Source organism: Tachyglossus aculeatus, chromosome X3 (genome assembly GCF_015852505.1).
Source record: "Tachyglossus aculeatus isolate mTacAcu1 chromosome X3, mTacAcu1.pri, whole genome shotgun sequence".
Lineage (NCBI taxonomy): Eukaryota > Metazoa > Chordata > Mammalia > Monotremata > Tachyglossidae > Tachyglossus > Tachyglossus aculeatus.
Window position 1 is genome coordinate 19,704,320 of NC_052099.1, and position 19,586 is coordinate 19,723,905.

Here is a 19,586-nt window from a genome sequence, read left to right on the forward strand (position 1 = left end):
CCCCAAGAATGAGATATTTTCTAAATTAAAGGTAATCAATGGTTTAAACATTTGAATTATATGTTAAACCTTGGATAGCATTATTAAACTATTTCTGCCTTTGCTCCTGTAGAAAGGTCAAGTCTGGCTAAAGAAAAGACAAATGTGATAGTGTTCATCCAGCTGATACTTCCTTAGATCAATTTCAGCCCAGCGTTTTCTTAATTCCCAGTTTCATTGCATGGTTTGGCTTTCTTTATGTACTCAGCTTTACACTGTATTCTTGTCTCATCCTTTTCCACATTATATCTTTTTTTAAAAAACAGCGATGACACTGATGTCGGGGCTATCTAGGGATAGAAAGTAGCTTGTCCGGTGTAGTGAATGAATTCTTCCAAGGGAGCTGAGTCCCATTTAGAAGATGAATGTCCATTTCATGCATGGCTAGTAGACTCACCCAAGCAAACCATAGGATCAAGTCCAGTGACTGCAGACATTCTTTTCACAGATGATAAGCAGTCAAGGAAACTTGACTTCAGCCAGAGAAAGACCTCTGTGCCCTAAGTGCCGAATCTGTGCTAAAATAAAGTCACACTGTGTCAGACTTTATAACTCACCATAAACTTCTCTAGGTGTCATTTGGCATACTCTACTATTCCCTTTTGGCTCTGCCCCTTTGAGGCTCCTACCACCTGGTTCGCACATGAGCTCCAAGAATTAAGGCTGCTTTAACCCAACTTCTCTGGTTAGTCCAGAGAGTGCCAGTTTTCACAAGCTGCTCCAGACAAGTTAAGAAAGATAAGTAGATGTTTCCTAATAAATACTGGCCCTGTCTTTGGACACAACACCCAGATACCCTTGTCATTTCAAATGTTTGGTTCTCCAAGGCCACGCTGGAGCATGCTCAGTACATGCTCAGTGAAGCTCCCACAGAATCCAGGGGATTGTTTAGAAGCTCTGGGGTGTCAGGGAAATTTAAGTCACTTGACAGATCTTGCTCTTCGTTCTCCATCCCCAACCTCTGTTTTCCACTGTGAGCCCGTTGTTGGGTAGGGACCGCCTCTATATGTTGCTGACTTATACTTCCCAAGTGCTTAGTACAGAGCTCTGCACACAGTGCTCAATAAATACAATTCAATGAATGAGTGAATAGTGGTAGTAAAAGTAGTAGTGACAGTAGTAATAGTAATAGGTATTGAACACTCCTGATCATAATTCTCTGTATTAAGAGATCAGAAAGGACAACAGAAGCATAAGACACATTCCTTCTTCAGAGGAAGTTTCCACTCTAATGAAGAGACACAGATGTAGAGATATCACCAGCAGTGGAATCATAAGAAATGCAATTGATTGTTCTCTCATTCACTTGAATATATGATATATACTCTTACACATCGACATAAATAAATTAATACATAAGGCTAATTGACAGCCATCCAAAGAGAAGGCTGTTTCATCACTCTTGATGTATCTGTCTCCAATCCCTTCTCCCCACTTAGACTCTTCTGTTGTGAGCCCCATGAGGGACGGGGATCGTGTCTAATACTCACCTGTGTATTCTCTCTCTAAAGATAAAAGGATAAAGATTAAACAAAACCTTCCAAAGGCTAAATAGGAACTTTCACCTATGTTCTCCTTGAAATTCCTTAAGCACAGATGCTTCACAGTGCTCAAACAGGGTGAGTTTTGCAGGCACATATTTTATGGCGGTTTTTAAGCACAGAATGTTTAATTCAGAACCCAGTAGGAGCCATCCATTCCAAAAGTTTCAGAGTTGGAGTTTATAGCAACTATGATTCTTGAATGAGAATAGTTTTGAAAGTACTGTTTTGCTTCTGTCTGTTGAATAGTAACTAGATAAATAGGATGAGAGTTTTGATAAATGTAATTTTATGTAATTTGATGTTGCCATGTAAATCTCTTTTATAGGTCCCTTTAGATGGAATTTAATACTGCAAAAACCTTGTCGTCAGAAGGATTAATGCCTGCATTAGCATCTCTTCAATAAAATCAGAAGCTAAGTGGTGGAGGCCACAGACACTTCAAACCTGGATTCTACAGTTCGGCATTAAGGGCTGGAGTTTGTTTTCCTCTGCCGAAGGAAAACCTTTGCCAATGCTTACAAGGAACTGCTTATCCCTTCTTCTCTGGGTCCTGTTTCATGGAGGCCTCCTAACACCGCTGAAGCCACTGCCACCACAGACGTCGGCCGCAGATTCGAGGGAAAATGTGATCGCCATGTCAGGTCGCCCACTCCCTGCCCAGCGAGTCAAACGTGGCTGGGTTTGGAACCAGTTTTTTGTACTGGAAGAATACATGGGCTCCGAACCCCAGTATGTGGGGAAGGTAAACACTTTGTTTTTACTCACCATCATCTGATGTGAAAGGAAGCCTTCTTCATTCATTCATTCAGTCATATTTATTAAGTGCTTACTGTGTGCAGAGCACTGTACTAAACACTTGGGAAAGTAGAGTACAAAAATAAATAGTGATATTCCCTGCCCATAACAAGCTCACAGTCTAGAAGGGGGATAGAGACATCACGGGGAAATGAACTGAGCATGGTGCACTGTGGTATAATGAACTGCATATGGTATGCAGTTCAAGTGCTTAGTACAGTGCTCTGCACATAGTAAGCGCTCAATAAATACGATTGATGATGATATGGTATGTGGGAGAATGAACTGCATGTCTGGTGGATGGGAGGATGCACTTAGATGTATATGTGAGGGACTTCACTGTGACTAGAACAAGGGAGAATGCATTGTGCAGTTTATGTGCATTGTGGAGTGTATGTGTGAGAATGTACTATGTAGTATACTTGAGGACTCACCATGAAGACCATATGAACCATAGGTCAGAAGAGAGATCAGTGATTTTAGGGTCTCTTTTTGGCACTTATCCTGGGCACATACCCTATAGTTTAGTTTCTCATTGTGGGTAATGAGGGAATCAAACTCATCCCTTCCCCAATTCATAGGTGGTACCTCTTAATTTAGAGTGCAGAGAGGATAAGAAGGAAGGGATCTTAATGAGATGAAGAGTAGGGAAGGAACAAGCTACAAAGAGGTCAAAGGTGAGATGGGAAACTCTCTGATCTTGTCAGAGGCCTGCAATGTGTGAGGCAAGAAGACCAGCTCAGAAAGCTTTGGATGCCATCTTCCCTGGGGAATTAGCACCTATTCCCCGATTCATAGGGGTATGTCTGGTGATAATAATAATGATGGCATTTATTAAGCACTTACTATGTGCAAAGCACTGTGCTAAGCGCTAGGAAGGTACAAGGTGATCAGGTTGTCCCATGCGGGGCTCACAGTCTTAATCCCCATTTTACAGATGAGGTAACTGAGGCACAGAGAAGTTAAGTGACTTGCCCAACGTCACACAGCTGACAAGTGGCGGAGCCGGGATTTGAACCCATGACCTCTGGTGAACTAAAATGAAATCTTCAGGTTGGCTTTATAGATCATTCAGTCAAAGGTACTTAAGTGTTTACTGTGTGCAGAGCACTGTACTAAACACTGGGAAAATACTATGCAACAGAAGTGGTAGATACGATGTTTGCCCCCAAGGAGAGCTGTGGGGAAGGAGGTGTAGAGCAAAGGGAGCAAGTCAGGGTGAGGTGGAGGGAGGGGGACCTGAGGCAAAAGGGGGGCTTAGTCTGGGAGGAAAGAGGGGGACTTAGTCTGGGATTTTTGGAATTTCCAGGGAGTCCAATATCCTGCTGTTTCCCATCAATGGACAATTACTGAGAATGGGTTCTACCTGGGGGAATTTTATCCATAAACAAATTGCTTCAAGATCGAGTTGATAAAAGTGGACATTGTTGTTAAAGAAATAGAGTTAATGAAGTGTCAATTCCCCTTTATTAACCCATAGATGATGACCATTAGATGAGGGTAAGGCAACGGCTCAGGGCGTTGGGTGGCAGCTGGTTCTCTTCAAAGATGACTGACACGCAAGCCCCCAGAAGATAGTGGCATAACTCCCCATGACTAAAGTAGTGGAGGAATGAAAGTTCATTAGCACGATATAAGATCGGGTGTCAGAACATGGCTAAACTGTGTGATTCAGGAGGAGGAGAAGAGAAACATCCTTTCCTAAAACATCACATCTGATGTCATGGCAGTTGACTGCCTGGGGCTAACCCTTATTGTTTGGGTGCTTTTACAGGAGTGTAGGCAGCAAACATTCCCTAAGAAATGAACATTGGAATAGTTTTCCTGCCACCCTCAGCAGCCACACAAAATAAGCAAATTGTGATGTCAGTGCCTTCATATTTCAGCTCTAGTATCTTTTCTAGGAGCTCAGGGAGAAAATTGCTAGGTGAAGGTTTACCAGTGATACAGTCCTCTAAGGCAGTCCGTTTTCTGGCACTGAAGCAATATTTAAAGCCACACAGATCCCCTGGTTCCAAGATGACAGGATATCTAAGCAGGGAGTACATGGGGAACCAATAGAACACATACACACACACACAAACTAGGAGGATGGAAACAACAACGCAAAGCTATAGTTAAGTTCAGCGTCACAAACATGATATGGCAGTAGATATCCAGAAGGCCACTACAGAAAGGCTAGCCTAGAGGGGAGCAACTGGGGAAAAGGTTGTTGTCCTAGAGCAAAGGCTTGGCAAAAATTTAAATGCTGAGGGGCAGGCTCCAATACAGAGAAGAAAACTTATCGGGAACAATTTCATCTGCTCAGCAAGAATCCATATCTGTATACAGATAATGCAGAAGGGATTGCTCTTCTGACAGTGCTAAGTACTAAGTATAGTGTTCTGCACACAGTGAGCACTCAGTGAGCGTGACTGGTTTAAATCTTCTCACAGACAGGATTAATTCCATTGTGCTCAAGAAGGCTACTTCCACCTATCTGTTTATCTAGAGTGTGGGGGTGCTCAAACTGCTGAGTGCGGTGCTCTGCACACAGTAAGGGCTCAATAAATATAACTGTTTCTTTAATGGATTTTGTTAAGTGCTTACTATATGCCAAACACTGGAGTAGATGCATTAGGTATCTAATCGGGTTGGGCATATTCCCTGTCCCACACCAGGGCTCACAGTATTAAGTTCCATTTTAGACATGAGGTAACTGAAGTACAGAGAAGTGAAGTGACTTGCCTAAGGTCACACAGCAGAGAAATGTGACCCAGGTCCTTCTGACTCCCAGTGCCTTGTTCTATCCACTAAGCTGTGTGGCTTCTCTATCTGATTTTTGTCTGACTACATATTCAAATTTCAGAAAGGGGCAAACCAGAATCAATTAATCAATCAATCGTATTTATTTAGTACTTACTGTATGCAGGGCACTGAACTTGGAAAAAGTACAATATCACAATATAACAAACACATTCCCTGCCCACAACAACCAAGTTTTCCAGGAATGGAGACTGGGGAGTTGGGGTTGGGACTTCCAAGATGTAGGTTTTCCAGGGGTGGGGATTAGGGTTCCCAGGAATTGGATTTACAGGGCCAGGATCGAAAAGAAATTAAAAAAAAAAAGGAACCAGATGACTTCAATGCTAATCCCGCCTCCACCATTTGCCTTTTGTATAAATTTAGGTATATCGCTTAACTTCTCCACAGCTCAGTGTCCCCATTTGCAATATAGAGGCTCAATACCTGTTCTCTATCCTTCTTAGGCTGTGATCCCCATGCAGTACAGGGACTGTATCTGACCTGATCATCTTGTATCTACTCCAGTGTTTATTACAGTGCATGGAGCATAATAATCACCAATATCACACTTATTAGTGTTCACTATTATAATTTTGCTCCATTCTCTTTTTAGTTAGATGTTAACAAATATGGTGGGGAAAAAAGCAAAATAGGAGCAGCTCATTCTAAATCAAAGAGAAAATGTTTTCAAAATTGAAAAGCACGCATATATAAGCATTCGAACATTGTAATAATATTGCAGTGTCATTCATATGGTGAACAACATCACTGAATTATATTGAAGCTGCTTTTTAGAATGGATTTCCTAAGTCTAAAAACCTCATTTACATTGTTCTTGAGGCATGTAATATGAGAAGGTCAGAATGTAGTTTTTTTAGCTTGTAATTTACACTAGCCTTGTAGATTTTCAATAGCACACCTATTCTTGTCATTTGAGATTAGATGCTTGTTATATTAACTCAATCTTTATAGCAGTTGGCTGAAAACTCTGATATGGTACTATTCTGTCCTTCAGATATGATCACCTCCTTGGGAGTATATAGATGGAAAAACTCAGCATTTAAAGAAAATCTAAGAAGGGAAAGTTACAGAACCTTGAATTTGCCTTCTTGGTCCCTTCAAGCATATGAATTATTCAGACCCATTTCACACACATCTTTCTGAATACCTGGGACCATAGTCAGGAAATAAAGATATGGAATTTTTTTTTTCCTTAGAATTTCCACTGTCCAATCCTTTCTCATAGCAAATAGTTTTCCAAATTTTTGTGGTGCTACCCACTCTCTCAATTCTACAAGTCATTCATTGCATCATCTCTAGGAAACCACAGCATTTAAGTACAATTTTAGATCCTTAAATAGAGCCCTGGATTATCAGCTTTTATCCCAATCACTGTGTGCCTGTTGAATGTTCATTGTGAAACATATCAGATTACAGATTCAGCAGCTGGTTAAATTGAAATGTGAGCTGGACGGAGGACTCTCTCTAGGGTCCAGACTCCTGACAACCTTTCAGAAATCAATTACAAACAGAAAAACACAGTGTTTACTCCTTTGTTTTTCTATAAGCTATTTTCATTCTCTTCACTTTGGAAATGCACTCCTTAGTTTTATTCCAATCTTCCAAGGAACGTTGCTCCTCTAAACCATTTGTATATTGATTTTCTCAGTCTCAATCTCCCCATCCTCATTTCTTTCTTTCTCCCCATGATTCTTTCAGTTATTTTTCTGACCTTCATAGCCTCTTTTCCATTCCTTTCTTTGTTGCCTTTACGATCTTTCTTATACCTGTTTTGATCTCCTCAACCTGAATTCCTTCTCTGACTTGCACCCAATGAGCCTTTTTCTCCCTCTGGAGACCACAATGCAGGTAGTTTTTAGATAGCCAGTTTTTCATGTTAGCTATTCCCACCTGGGAGTAGAGCTTGTATCTGACAGTTTGGTTTCTCAGATGATATCCGGGTTACTTGCTTGAAGAAGATTAATGGATTGATCTAATTTGATAAGAAAGACAGCTTCGAATCACTTGTGTTCATGTCTGTACTTCAAGTATATATGTTCCCTCAATGTATAGAATTTCAAGAGAGCTAGACGATTCATGAGCATGATTAGCATTTGATTTAATGATATGTACCCCGCTGGGCCACTTGAACCTAGGTGATAAAAATGATATATAAAGGGACCCAGCCAGTTGAACTCAAAATTTATCATTCCGAAAGAATGCCTTATTAATATAAATGGGGGGAGCATGGTTTTGAATCTAGGCTAGACACCAGAGCCAACAATGATGTAAAGGAAATATGCAAAATTCTTCAGAATATACTTGATCGTTACTGACCCTGGTCTTCCCAAGATCAGTCACGTTGTCACAAATAGGAGCATATTTCATTTTTCCTGAGTGTTCATAAACAGATCTTAGCTCTGGAAGCAATTTTTGCTTAATGAGTAGTGGCTAACAACTGGACATTATTCCACTGCTCTCAGGTTCGCAGAATTGTGTGTCATCTAGAGTTAGAGAAATAAAAGGATCATGAGGTGAGAGTAAGCATGTTGCTTCAAGTAAGGTAGCCTGAGATCAAGGCAGAAACAATATATGTTTATTTCTGTTCCATTAGTTGTACTTAGCCCCAGGCTCTGTATACAGTAGATGATCATTAAATAGCATGGTTGATTATGATGATGAAGTTCTCTTCCAATTCCCGATCTTGCAAGTGCCTTGCCCCAACCCAGAAGTCATTATCTCTTTTCACCCTTGATAATTAGTATTTGATAAGTGCTTCCAAGTACTGTGGTATGCATTGGAGAGGACGGAGGATTATCTGGTCAGACACAGTTCCTGTTCCACATGGGGATCACAGTTAAGGGGGAGGGAAAACAGGTAATAATAATAATGGCATTTATTAAGCACTTACTATGTGCAAAGCACTGTTCTAAGCACTGGGTTAGATACAAGGTAATCGAGTTGTCCCATGTGGGGCTCACAGACTTAATCCCTATTTTACAGATGAGGTAACTGAGGCACAGAGAAGTTAAGTGACTTGCCCAAAGTCACACAGCTGACAACTGGTGGAGCTAGGATTCGAACCCATGACCTCTGACTCCAAAGCCCGGGCTCTTTCCACTGAGCCACACTGCATCTCCAAGGTACAGAATCTTCATTTTAAGGAAGAGGTACCTGAGTCACAGAGAAGCCCAGTGACTTGCCTCAAGTCACACAGCAGGCAAGTGACTGAAACAGGATTGGAAAAAAGGGCCATTGACTCCCAGGCCCAAGATTTTTCCATTTGGCCTGCTGCTGGGATCCATCAAAACACTGCCCATATCGGTTCTCACAAGTAATTCCGGTACTTCCAGGCAGATGTCGGGATTTCAAGCGCTAAATCCTCGACCAACAGTTTCACCCAAACGTCCCTCAGATTAGCAGTCCTGTCTGGATTACACAGCAGAAGGCAAACGAAGAATCCAGTCCATATAAATCCTTGGCTTATTTCAAATTTATTTTACATAAACTTCCCTCTCCCTTTGAATCTAAATCCTCTTAAATTCTCTTTTTTAACTATCCAATCCAAATTACTAGGAGCCTCTGATCACTTCCTCCTCTTTCTGTGTGGCATTTTGGTTCCATGGACTCTAAAGGAAAGCATAACAGGCTCTTTGGGTCCTTCTTATCCCAGTGGATTCTCAAAATGCAACCCACAGGGTCCTCAGTTTCCACTAACTGTAGCCATTGTTATCCTACGGACATCATCAATACCACCCAAGATAACTGCGAGTGCTAACTGAGCACACTCCAGGCAGCTCCTATTCTAGATTCTGGGAAAATGCAGCAACAGCGAGTAGACTTTGTCCCTCCAGCGAGAAGCATCATCCTCACTTTCAAATGGGCAATGTAGAGACAGAGGAACCTCTAAGAATAGATGACTGCAAATGGAACCAGAATCTCAAACAATTCCAAGAGTTTGATTAGATCAGAGATCTGACCAGAGCTAAATCCCCAAACCAGTGTGACCTAGTGGATAAGGCCTGGGAGTTAGAAGGAACTGGGTTCTAATTCTGGCATCACCACTTGTTTCATGTGTGACCTTGGGCTAGTGACTTTACTTCCCTGTACCTCGGGTACCTCATCTGTAAAATGGGGATTAGGACTCTGAGCTTCATGTGAGACATGGGCTCTGTCCAACCTGATTAGCTTCTATCTGCCAATCACTTAGTACAGTGCCTTGCACATCATAAGCACTTAACAAACACCACAAAACTGTATATCATTTGCCTTCGTGATCTTTCTTATACCTGTTTTGACCTCCGCAACCTGAATTCCTTCTCTGACTTGCACCCGGTGAGCCTTTTTCTCCCTCTGGAGACCACAATACAGGTAGTTTTTAGATACCCGGCTTTTCATGTTAGCTATTCCCACCTGGGAAATGGCTCACTCTCTGGTTCTACAGGGGAAGAGCGTCTTTACTTCAAGATCAGATGGACAGAAAGGAAAGAGGAGTTCAGGTAGACAGCCTTTCCCTTTTCCCCTGTTGTGAGCCCTGGCAGTCAAAAGCAATAGTTGAAGCATCAATGGTAGTATTGTCACCAGTAATTATATTATTATTGTTGCCATTTATTGAGCACCTACACCATCCATAGCACTGTAGTAGACTCATGGGGATGCACCAAGACATGAATTGAAAACAGTTCCTGCCCACCAAGACCTCACAGTCGGGGAGGAAGGCAAACATAGAAATAATGAGCCCATTGTTGGGTAAGGACCGTCTTTCTATGTTGCCAACTTGTACTTCCCAAGCGCTTAGTACAGTGCTCTGCACACAGGAAGCACTCAATAAATACGATTGAATGAATGAACTAACAATTAAACCTAAAAAATATTATACCATCTTCATTTTACAGATGAGTTAACTGAAACACAGGGAAGTGAAGTGTCTTTGCCCAAGGTAATACAGGAGATACTACAGTGCTCTGCGCACACTAAGCTCTCGATAAATACGACTGACTGAACGAATGATGAATGAATGACATATGGGGGAACCGGGTTTAGAACCCAGATCCTTCTGATTCTCAGGCCTGTGCTCTATCCTCTAAGTGACGCTGCTCCTCCACAAATGCTTTTTGGCCAACTAACTCAGGAAGCATCTGCTTGCTTCTCTCCCTTATCCCTTCTTCTCCCAGGTTTCCAGACCAGTTATCTGGGAAAAAAAAATTCTCAATTGTCTAAAGATTTTCCATCATTGTCTACCATCTGTTCCTGTTTTGCGAAGGTCTTGGGTGCTGAGGTGGGCAGTAGTGCTTGGTGAGGAGAGAGGTACATGGCCCATAGAATTCCAGCTCTGGGATCTATCTCTTGGAGAACCTAGGTCTCCAGTGGTGAACGTATTTGCAGGACCATTTCAGCGTCCCTATGTACCCAGAATCAGTCTCATAACAAATAATTTAAATTTGGAATTCTATCGCTGCAGTGTTGTATTATTCCACTAAGGAAACAGACCACGTTACTTTGACAGATGTACTGGTGATTACCTTGCTTATTTTAGAATTAAAGCATTGAAAGTTTAACTGAAATCCATAAATGACATTTCAAGTGAATGAAATTAGTTATTACCTTTACTACCTGGTTAAGAATGACTAGTTAATTTTTGAATCCAATCCACCCGATAAAAAGGTTTATCTGATAGCCAGATGCTATCAGATGAAATTCTCAATCAATTCAAGTTTTGCTTTGGAGTCTCTCCTAAAAAGTGTCAGGCTACATCTGGGATTAGACTAGTTCTTGGCTTGAAAATCTAGAATAGTGCTTCATAGTGACACATTAAAAGCTGCCAGCAAAAGATCTTTGTGGCAGTGCACTTTGGCCATCATTTATTCAGCCATAAATCACAAGTTAAGGATATTCCTCTGTTGGCAGAGGGATAGAAGTATAACATCATTGTTAACTCTGCCAATCTGAAATATATTCCTTTCTCAGAATGAGAGAATCTTCTGGAAGAGACACTGAAGTGTGATTGGTCCAGAATATGAAAGCGTAAGCCAAAAATGATTGTGTCTTGATGACTCATGAAAACAGGAGTCTCTAGTAAGAATCATAAATGAACCTTTCAAAGAAGTTGAGGAAATATGAGAGAGTCCTTTCTCTGAGGAAAGGTATGGCTGCAATCAGTAGTAAGGTGAACTATGAATAATGAGGACTGGAAATGATAAAATAACCCATAAGTTTTTTGTTTTTGTTTTTTTGTTTGGTTTTTTATGCAGAACCTTCCTGGAGATTTCAAGTGACAGTTAGTTGGGACAGAATTGCTTTAATGGGTACTGAGGGAATCATTATTTTTAGGCTGGTTTGATTTTCTGAAAGCAGCAGAATGCCATGTGGATCATTCTGTGACAACTGACTGCCACCTTTTAGCTATATGCCACTGACATGATATTTTGTTTCAGTGCATCATTCAAATGTTACCTCAGTCCTCCTTGCTTTTGTTTTCCCAATTTTAGGCCACTATACAGCAGCTACTTGGTATTCTGCTGTTAATTCTTCTCAGCCCATACTTCACTCTGTTACCCAGACCATTTTATTTGCAAAAAGCATTCAATCCCTGTTTCCCCAATCCTCCAACAGACAATTAGTCTTCCCCGCCTTTAAAGTCTTACTGAAGGCACATCTCCTCCAAGAAGACTTCCCTGACTAAACCATCTTTTCCTTTTCTTCATCTCCCTGCTGCATCACCCTGACTTGTTCCCTTTATTCACCCCGACACCCAGCCCCACAGCTCCTGGGTACAGATCTATAATTTATTTATATTAATGTCTGTCTCCCTCTCTAGAAAGTAAGCTCGTTGTGGGCAGGTAATGTGTTCTATTTTTATATGGTACTCTTCCAAGGACTTAGTACAGTGCTCTGCAAACAGTAAGTGCTTAATAAATATGACTGATTGATTTATTGATTATCCATGGTTCTTAAATCAGAATAATTGTTCCCTTAATTCTCATTGGCATCCACAGAATATGACACTTGGCCATTTCCTGAGTTTGTACGTAATAAGGAGGTGGCATATGTACCCAGAGTTGCCACTACTTCTCCAGATCATCTTATCTGGACATTCTCAGCCTCAAAGAGCACAGGATAGAGCCCAGGCCCCTGCTCTGCCCCTTGTCTGCTGTGACAGGCTTTCAATGAAATTAAGCAGGCTTAATGCCTTTCCAAATGATTCAACACCTCTGAACAGTCATGCTCGAAAGCACCTATATGTTTGATCCATCTGTGTCTTCATCTGCTGACACTCTTTCCTTTAAATATCATTTTTTCTTCCATGTGCCTGTATTTCAGGTTTATTTGGTTTCATATTAGCTTAACGTATGCTGATTAAGGTCTGCTCAAACCTTCTCTCGAGTTCCTTTAGTGATGCCTCCTCAAATCAATATCTGTTTTTGGGAAATCTAAAGAGAAAAATTCACCTCAAATAGCTAGTATCTCCCAAATAATAGATAGAATGCACTCATCACTTAGTTATTATCTACCAGAATCCTAAAGATGTATCTAAAGAGGGAAACTGTTTCCCTCCTGAGCACTAAAAATTAAATCTCTTTTTGAAGGAAAATGTTTTATATGAGAAAACATACTGAATTATTTTGGATTCCCCTCTCCACTCAAAAAATAAGTGGTCTAAGCCTTTTCGTCTTCCTCATTAACAAATGTATCAATCTGATTTGTCTGCTCTCGGTAATTCTTTGCATTTATCATGCTATTTTTTTAACTCAGCGCAATTAGTGTGCACATAGAATGGAAATGCAAACTTTCTTCAATTCAGACAGAAGAGGAATTGACCTGAATCTTTAAATATCACTTGATGGTTGTCTTCAACTTTTGCATTTCCTTCCATTGACAAGATCTACATCATTTAGACTAATCCCAGAATTCAGTGACTTTTACGTTTTACAATAGTGAAATAGAGAAGCAGCATGGTCTAGTGGATAGAGTACTGGCCTGGGAATCAGAAGGAGCAGGGTTCTAATCCCGGCTCCACCGCTTGTCTGTTGTGTGACCTTGGGCAAGTCACTTTCCTTCTCTGTGTCTCAGTTATCTCATTTGTAAAATGGGGATTTAGACTGGGAGGCCCACGTGGGACAGGAATTATGTCCAATCTGATTACCTTCTATCTCCCCGCCCATAGAACAGTGATTGGTACATAGTGTTTAACAAATTCCATCATCATCTTCATCATCATCATGAACTGTCACACTAGTCCCCTTCTTAGTAAATCATAAAGTTCCTTTCTTATGCTTGCATTGTGCTTGTAAGTTATGAGAAGCCAGGTGGCTATTTAAGTGACTTTAATCTGGATTATCAACACATTTTATCTAGGAATTTAGGGAATAGAATATTGTAGCATTAGTTTTCTGGATATTTGTTTCCATTTTTCATATGCTGACTGTCTTAGTGTAGGAGAAGGAGCACTTAAGTAAGTGAAAGACTATAGATACTTAGTGAAGTGCCTACTTAATGGTGCTTCAATCTGTGTTCATTGGCTTCCTCTGATTGGGCAAGGAAGTCCTCTTAGGAGGGTATATTTATGTCCTCTCTATTATTTTAAGGTCACACGTTATTTGTTTGAGGTACCCCAATGTTTTATTGGTATTTCCTCCAGCTTTTACAGTTAGCTTTCAAATGGAGTTTTTTTATTATAACATATCTTTCATGGGAAGTTTTCTGCCTACGCTTCTGCTAATAAAAGACTTAAGGTCAAACTGAGAATGAAGTTGGAGAATGTGTGAGTACTACCCTTGTAAAGAAAATAAACAGAGGCTGGAAAGAGGAAAAGATGTTTTTCTGCTCCCATTACTTGGCCTTTCCTCCGCTAAACCAGCCTTGATATTTCAGCTTATTAGTCAATGAGTGGGGTTCGCTTTTAGACATTTAGAAATAATTTATATTGTCAAAATATGATGAATTGATTTTGATTTATTCAAAAAACAGAAGAGGAAGAGAAGAAAAGGGAGCAAGAGAAAACAAGTGACAGAAAAAGTGAATGGGACAAGGAAAAGAGAGTATGAGGAAAATGAGGAGAGATAGGATTACATAAGCATTTGACACTATCTATAGAACTGAGCTAGACTATCCCTAGACCTCACATTTGTCTTAATGGAAAGAGCATGGGCTTGAGAATCAGAGGACCAGGGCCATAATCCTGCTGTTGCCACTTGACTGCTGTGTGACCTTGGGCAAGTCACTTAACTTCTCTGTGACTCAGTTTTAACATATGTAAAATGGGGATTAAATCCCACTCCCTCCTACTTAGACTGTGAGCCTTATGTGAGACAGCGGCTGGATCCAACCAGATAATCTTGAATCTTCCTTAGTGTATACATATTATAGTGCTTGGCAAATTATACTTCATAAGTATAATGATAATATATTCAATTAGTATACTAATAATCAATATACTTAACAAGTATAATAATAATTATTATTGTTATTACTACTACGAGAAAGGTTTTTATTATTATTACTAGTAGTAGTACTACTACAGCTACTACTAGAAAAGTTTGATTTTCCTTAGGAGGTTTATCAGCATGATTAATAATAATAATAATAATAATGATGATGGTATTTGTTAAACACTTACTATGTGCCAAGCGCTGTTCCAAGTGCTGGGGTAGATACAAGGCAATCAGGTTGTCCCATGCCGGGCTTACAGTCTTAATCCCCATTTTACTGATGAGGTAACTGAGGCACCGAGAAGTTAAGTGACTTGCCCAAAGTCACACAGCTGACAAGTGGCGGAGGTGGGATTAGAACCCATGACCTCTGACTCCCAAGCCTACGCTCTTTCCACTAAGCCATGCTGCTTCTATTCCAACGTAGCAGTTTCCATAATGATATGGCTGAAAGCAAGATAATTGATTGGGACTGGTGAGGTCCTTTGATTACCAGTGGAGTAAAGTTTGGCTCTTTCTTAAGGTTCAGTCTTCTGCAATCCACATCAGGGTGGCCAAATCTCGTAATCTGTGTAGCAACGGTCCACAGAAGCACAGTACGACTCAATATGGTAGATTAAAGAAAAAAACTGTTGCTTTAACTTGGATGGTGAGCAGACATTCCCTCGGTGAGGGTGGGGGCAGTGGGAGGAGACATTGAGACCCAGGGCAGGGCTTAGAGGTGGGGCTGGACACCCCACTCCTCCAACCTGCACCCCCATGGTGACTCTGCCCACAAAAAGAACTGAAGCAGAAGCACGCTTCAGCCTGCTGCCACCCTAGCAAATCATAAGAAATGAAGTGATGTTTGTGTAATCTGTGCAGCAAGTAAAGAAGAGCCACCTGGATCTAGCTATTGTGCAGCCAAGGTCAAGGATGGAAAGTGGATTTGAAGACTCATTCCTCTAGACTGTAATCTCACTGTGGGCAAGGAATGTGTCTGTTATATCATTGTATTGTACTCTCCCAAGCTCTTAGTACAGTGCTCTCCACACAGTGGAGATTGATTGATTGAGACTGGGATCCAGATGTGATTAAAAAGTGATTCTGGGCAATACTTTGAATACAACAAGCTAGGAACAGCATCAGCTATTCTTGAATCGCTCATTCCAGTGCTCCTCTCCACTAATGACTGTGGGATCACAGTGATCATCAACCACTTCTCACAACCAGCACAGCACCATGGACTGACACTGAGTCTGGAGAACATCAGAAATCCATACCAGCTCACATTGGCCAGTCCTATACCCTCTCAGGGTCTTCATTGTTGGCACAGAGTTGAAGACGGTTACTGTATTCTGCTACCCACACAGCACACTGCCCAACAATATGAGAGATAAAGAGGGAGAACTAGAACCAAGAGGGGTATTGGGTCCATCTTGAGGCTGGCAAACAGCATATGGTGCAATTCACTGTGATAATTTAGGCCAGATGGTAGTATATAGGGCATTTGAAGTGTTCAGTATTCTTTATGATGGTGAGGCTGAATTTACTGTAGTCATATCATATCTTTTGGATTTGAAAGCAGTTCCAAAGATGCCTGCATTCAAACACTTTTTAACATCAGAAAGTCTAGGCAGGATTATAAATAGTGAGCGGACAGTCTACAGTGGGACCACAATTAGCATACTAATGCCCACCCCATCACTCATTGCTGGGAGGGACATGAAGAAAATGATCAAAAGTAGAGAAACTACTTTATTATGGATCAAGTGAGAGCTCTAAGATGAATGCTTCAATTGCATTAACTGAAGCAAAAAAAGAAAAGTCAATAATAATAATTGTATTTGTTAAGCGCTTACTATGTGCCAGGCACTGAACTGAGCACTGTGGTGGTTACATGCAAATTGAGTTGGCACAGTCCCTGTCCCACAGGGGACTCGCAGTTTCAATCTCCATTTTACAGATGAGGTAACTGAGACACTGAGAAGTGAAGTGACTTACCCAAGGTCACACAGCAGACAAGTGGAGGAGCCGAGATTAGAACTCATGACCTCCTGACTCCTAGGATGATGCCCTATCCACTACACCATGCTACTTCTCTGTATGGTGTATGCCATTCAGAAACGGGATGCCTTTTCTGAAACAGAGACTTTCAAGTCAGAGATCACACCAAGGAAGAGAGAGGAAACCAGCACCATCCACTGAATGCAGTAAATGCAGAAGGGCAGTCAGTGATGGTGAATTCTTAAATATGCACAATGTCAAACTGAATAACACTCGCACACTACAGCACTATCTCATGGTCTGGAGTGTCGTCCTCAAACCTGAAGGACAGTCGTAAGCTTTTATCTGTGTCTGTGTATTTGTTTTTGTCTTGACTCTATTTAGATTAGTCGTTCTTTTGTAACTTTAGTAAGGAGATCAATTTATGGTATTGATCGTGATTCTTTTCTATGAGAAACCAACAGAGAAATAGCTTCACAGTTAATTTGGGTTGTCTCATTAAACATTCCAGGAATCAAAACACTTGTGGATTCCTTGGTGATGTATTGAAAAAAAAAAGAACTAATGATAATAATAAAAAAATCAATACCTTGAATTTCTACCATGTAATTTGTGAATTCTTGGCTGAGGCATCCCTAGTGAATGGTTCTGACTGAAGATGCCACTGGGGCATCTTACTTGATGGACATACACTGAAAGTTGTGAGCTAACAGGGCTGGTGATTTCCATAGAGCCTACTGAGGTAGCTCTCCTGGCTGCTCTTTGCAGTATTATGGATTCATATCGGCACTCTGCTGTGATCCCTTTGGCCTTCAGTGTGTTTTGTATGTCAAATTCTCGGGTCCACTTTGATGTACTGCCCCAGCCAGATAACAACGGGCAAGGGCGAGAGAGTGTGAGTGACCCTGTGGAAATCAGCAGTGCCAAAACCATTTCCTGTGTTTGGGTTCTGGGGCCTGAAATCTTAGTGGCTAACCAAAGCTCATCCATCATTTATGATGGGAGTCTCCATGGCCTAGTGGAAAGAGCACGGGCCCGGGTGTCAGAGGATAAATATTCTAATCCTAGCCCTGCCACATGTCTTCTGTGTGTGACCTTGGGCAAGTCACTTAATTTTTTCTGTGCCTCAGTTAACTTCTCGGTAAAATGGGGATTAAGACTGGGAGGCATGTAAGACAGGCACTGTGTTCAACCTGATTACCTTGTATCTACCCTAGCACATAAAACAGTGCTTGACACATAGTAAGTGCTTAACAAATACCATTATTATTAGTATTATTATTGTTATTATTACTACGGTAAGTATTATTATCATTACCATGGTCTTGTGATAGAAAGATGTGTTGGGTGCGTGGACACATGCATCCCACCTTAAACATTCGTACAAAATTTTCATAGTCACTTTAAACAAAGACATCATTATTAATAAAGTGAGGAACAGGAAAATTCCATTTGGAATGCCCTTTCAGCAGAAATCAATTTGATTCTGTGCTGACCTTTTCTTTAAACAAATTAGATCTTTGTTTTACCGATTATGTCATTAGAGGACTTGGGTTTTACCTTTGCATGAGATCATCTAATTTAGTTTTGGCTGAACTGATGATAAGGAGTCAGATTTCAGATCTTGTCAGCCTTACTTGCCTCAAGAGTAGAGACCGTGTCACGAGAAAGAGAATATCCGCCTGATTCGCTCCAAACAAGGTTCTGAGATGAGTTGATCCATCTCTAGTAATTACCGCAGCTGTGATCGTCAATTCTTATCGTCTAACAGATCGGGTTCACGCTAGCGGTTGAAATTCAAGGAGCAGGAAGCCCCAGGGATTGAGTGGGAGGAGGAAAGATCATCAAAGTTATAGGCTGTCACAGACTTACATGACTGGGTCACCTCATTAAACCCCACTCGGCTGAGATACCGAGGGACAACTGTGCTAAAACAGTACTCCTGGGCTCAAACAACCGGCCTGTTTGATTCAGGGTTTTGTCACACTTGCGTTGGCAGGTCACTTTCTTCTTCTTTAACTAAGAGAAAGCAGTGATAATGTAAGTCACTCACCCCTGCTTCCTGTCAGAAAGAACCAGTCACAACAAAGAGGTTTTCAGGATCTGTGATGATTTCTCCCGGCATTTAAACAGGTCAGGGAGTCCCAAAGCATCAGTAAATACCAATTTAGAGAAATAATGGTGAATGTAATTATCCAACTCGGGTATGCTTTTATCAACGGTTAGGGTTCTTCAGCAACTGTAGTCATGTAATTTTGGAGACAACCTTTATTGAATATGAGTATTATCCTGTATAATGGGATAATAATGGATGCCTGTTAAATATGGACACATTATGTAAATTGCCCATATTACTGGCCTTAAATAAAAGAATCACTAATGAGATGCTCATCATGCAAATAGCAGAAAATAATTACTCTTTCTTTTGTCAGCTTGATTTTTATGACTGTCATCAATGGACAGCCAATATGGTAGTGTAAGTCAGATGAATATGCACCAGTTATTCGCTGCTTCAGTCAGGGTCTCTAGTGTAACTATCTGACAAAGCAGCACACACTGCAGAAAGAAAGTTAAAATGATGAATATATGCAAAATTATGCAGCGACTTTGCAAAGCCATTGACATTATATCATGATTATGTATTTAAATAGCTGAAAGTCATTTGTAGTCTTAATATGCTCGGATGATATATACCAAAGGACGGGACGAACATGGGCCTGAAACTGTGCTTGGGCAAGAGATAATGGTGGCATTTGTCTAAATGCTGCCAATATTCCACACATTTTGACAGGTTTTATTAATGCAAACGCCTTTCAGAGAATCAGTGTTCGGCTCCAGAGATAAAAACCTAAATTTTCATTTCCCTTGTTGAATTATATTTCACTTCATGCTATGTTAGCACTAATTTTATAAGGAGTTGGTGAAAGAGATATTTCTCTTTTTTCAAGATGTCATTCTATTTCATAAGTCATCTAACAACAAGGAATAATAATCATAGAAATGTAAATTA

At 40.8% G+C, this 19,586-nt stretch overlaps 1 protein-coding gene across 2 annotated transcripts in view; it reads left to right on the plus strand.

Moving 5' to 3' along the window:
• Positions 1–19,586, plus strand: part of CDH12 (cadherin 12) — a 497,253-nt gene that overhangs the window by 363,701 nt on the left and 113,966 nt on the right. For both annotated transcript variants that reach the window (XM_038770299.1, XM_038770300.1), the window contains one exon: positions 1,909–2,325. In XM_038770299.1, coding sequence (XP_038626227.1) covers positions 2,095–2,325 — 231 coding nt within the window. In that variant the 5' untranslated portion in view covers positions 1,909–2,094. The remainder of the gene's footprint in view (positions 1–1,908; positions 2,326–19,586) is intronic.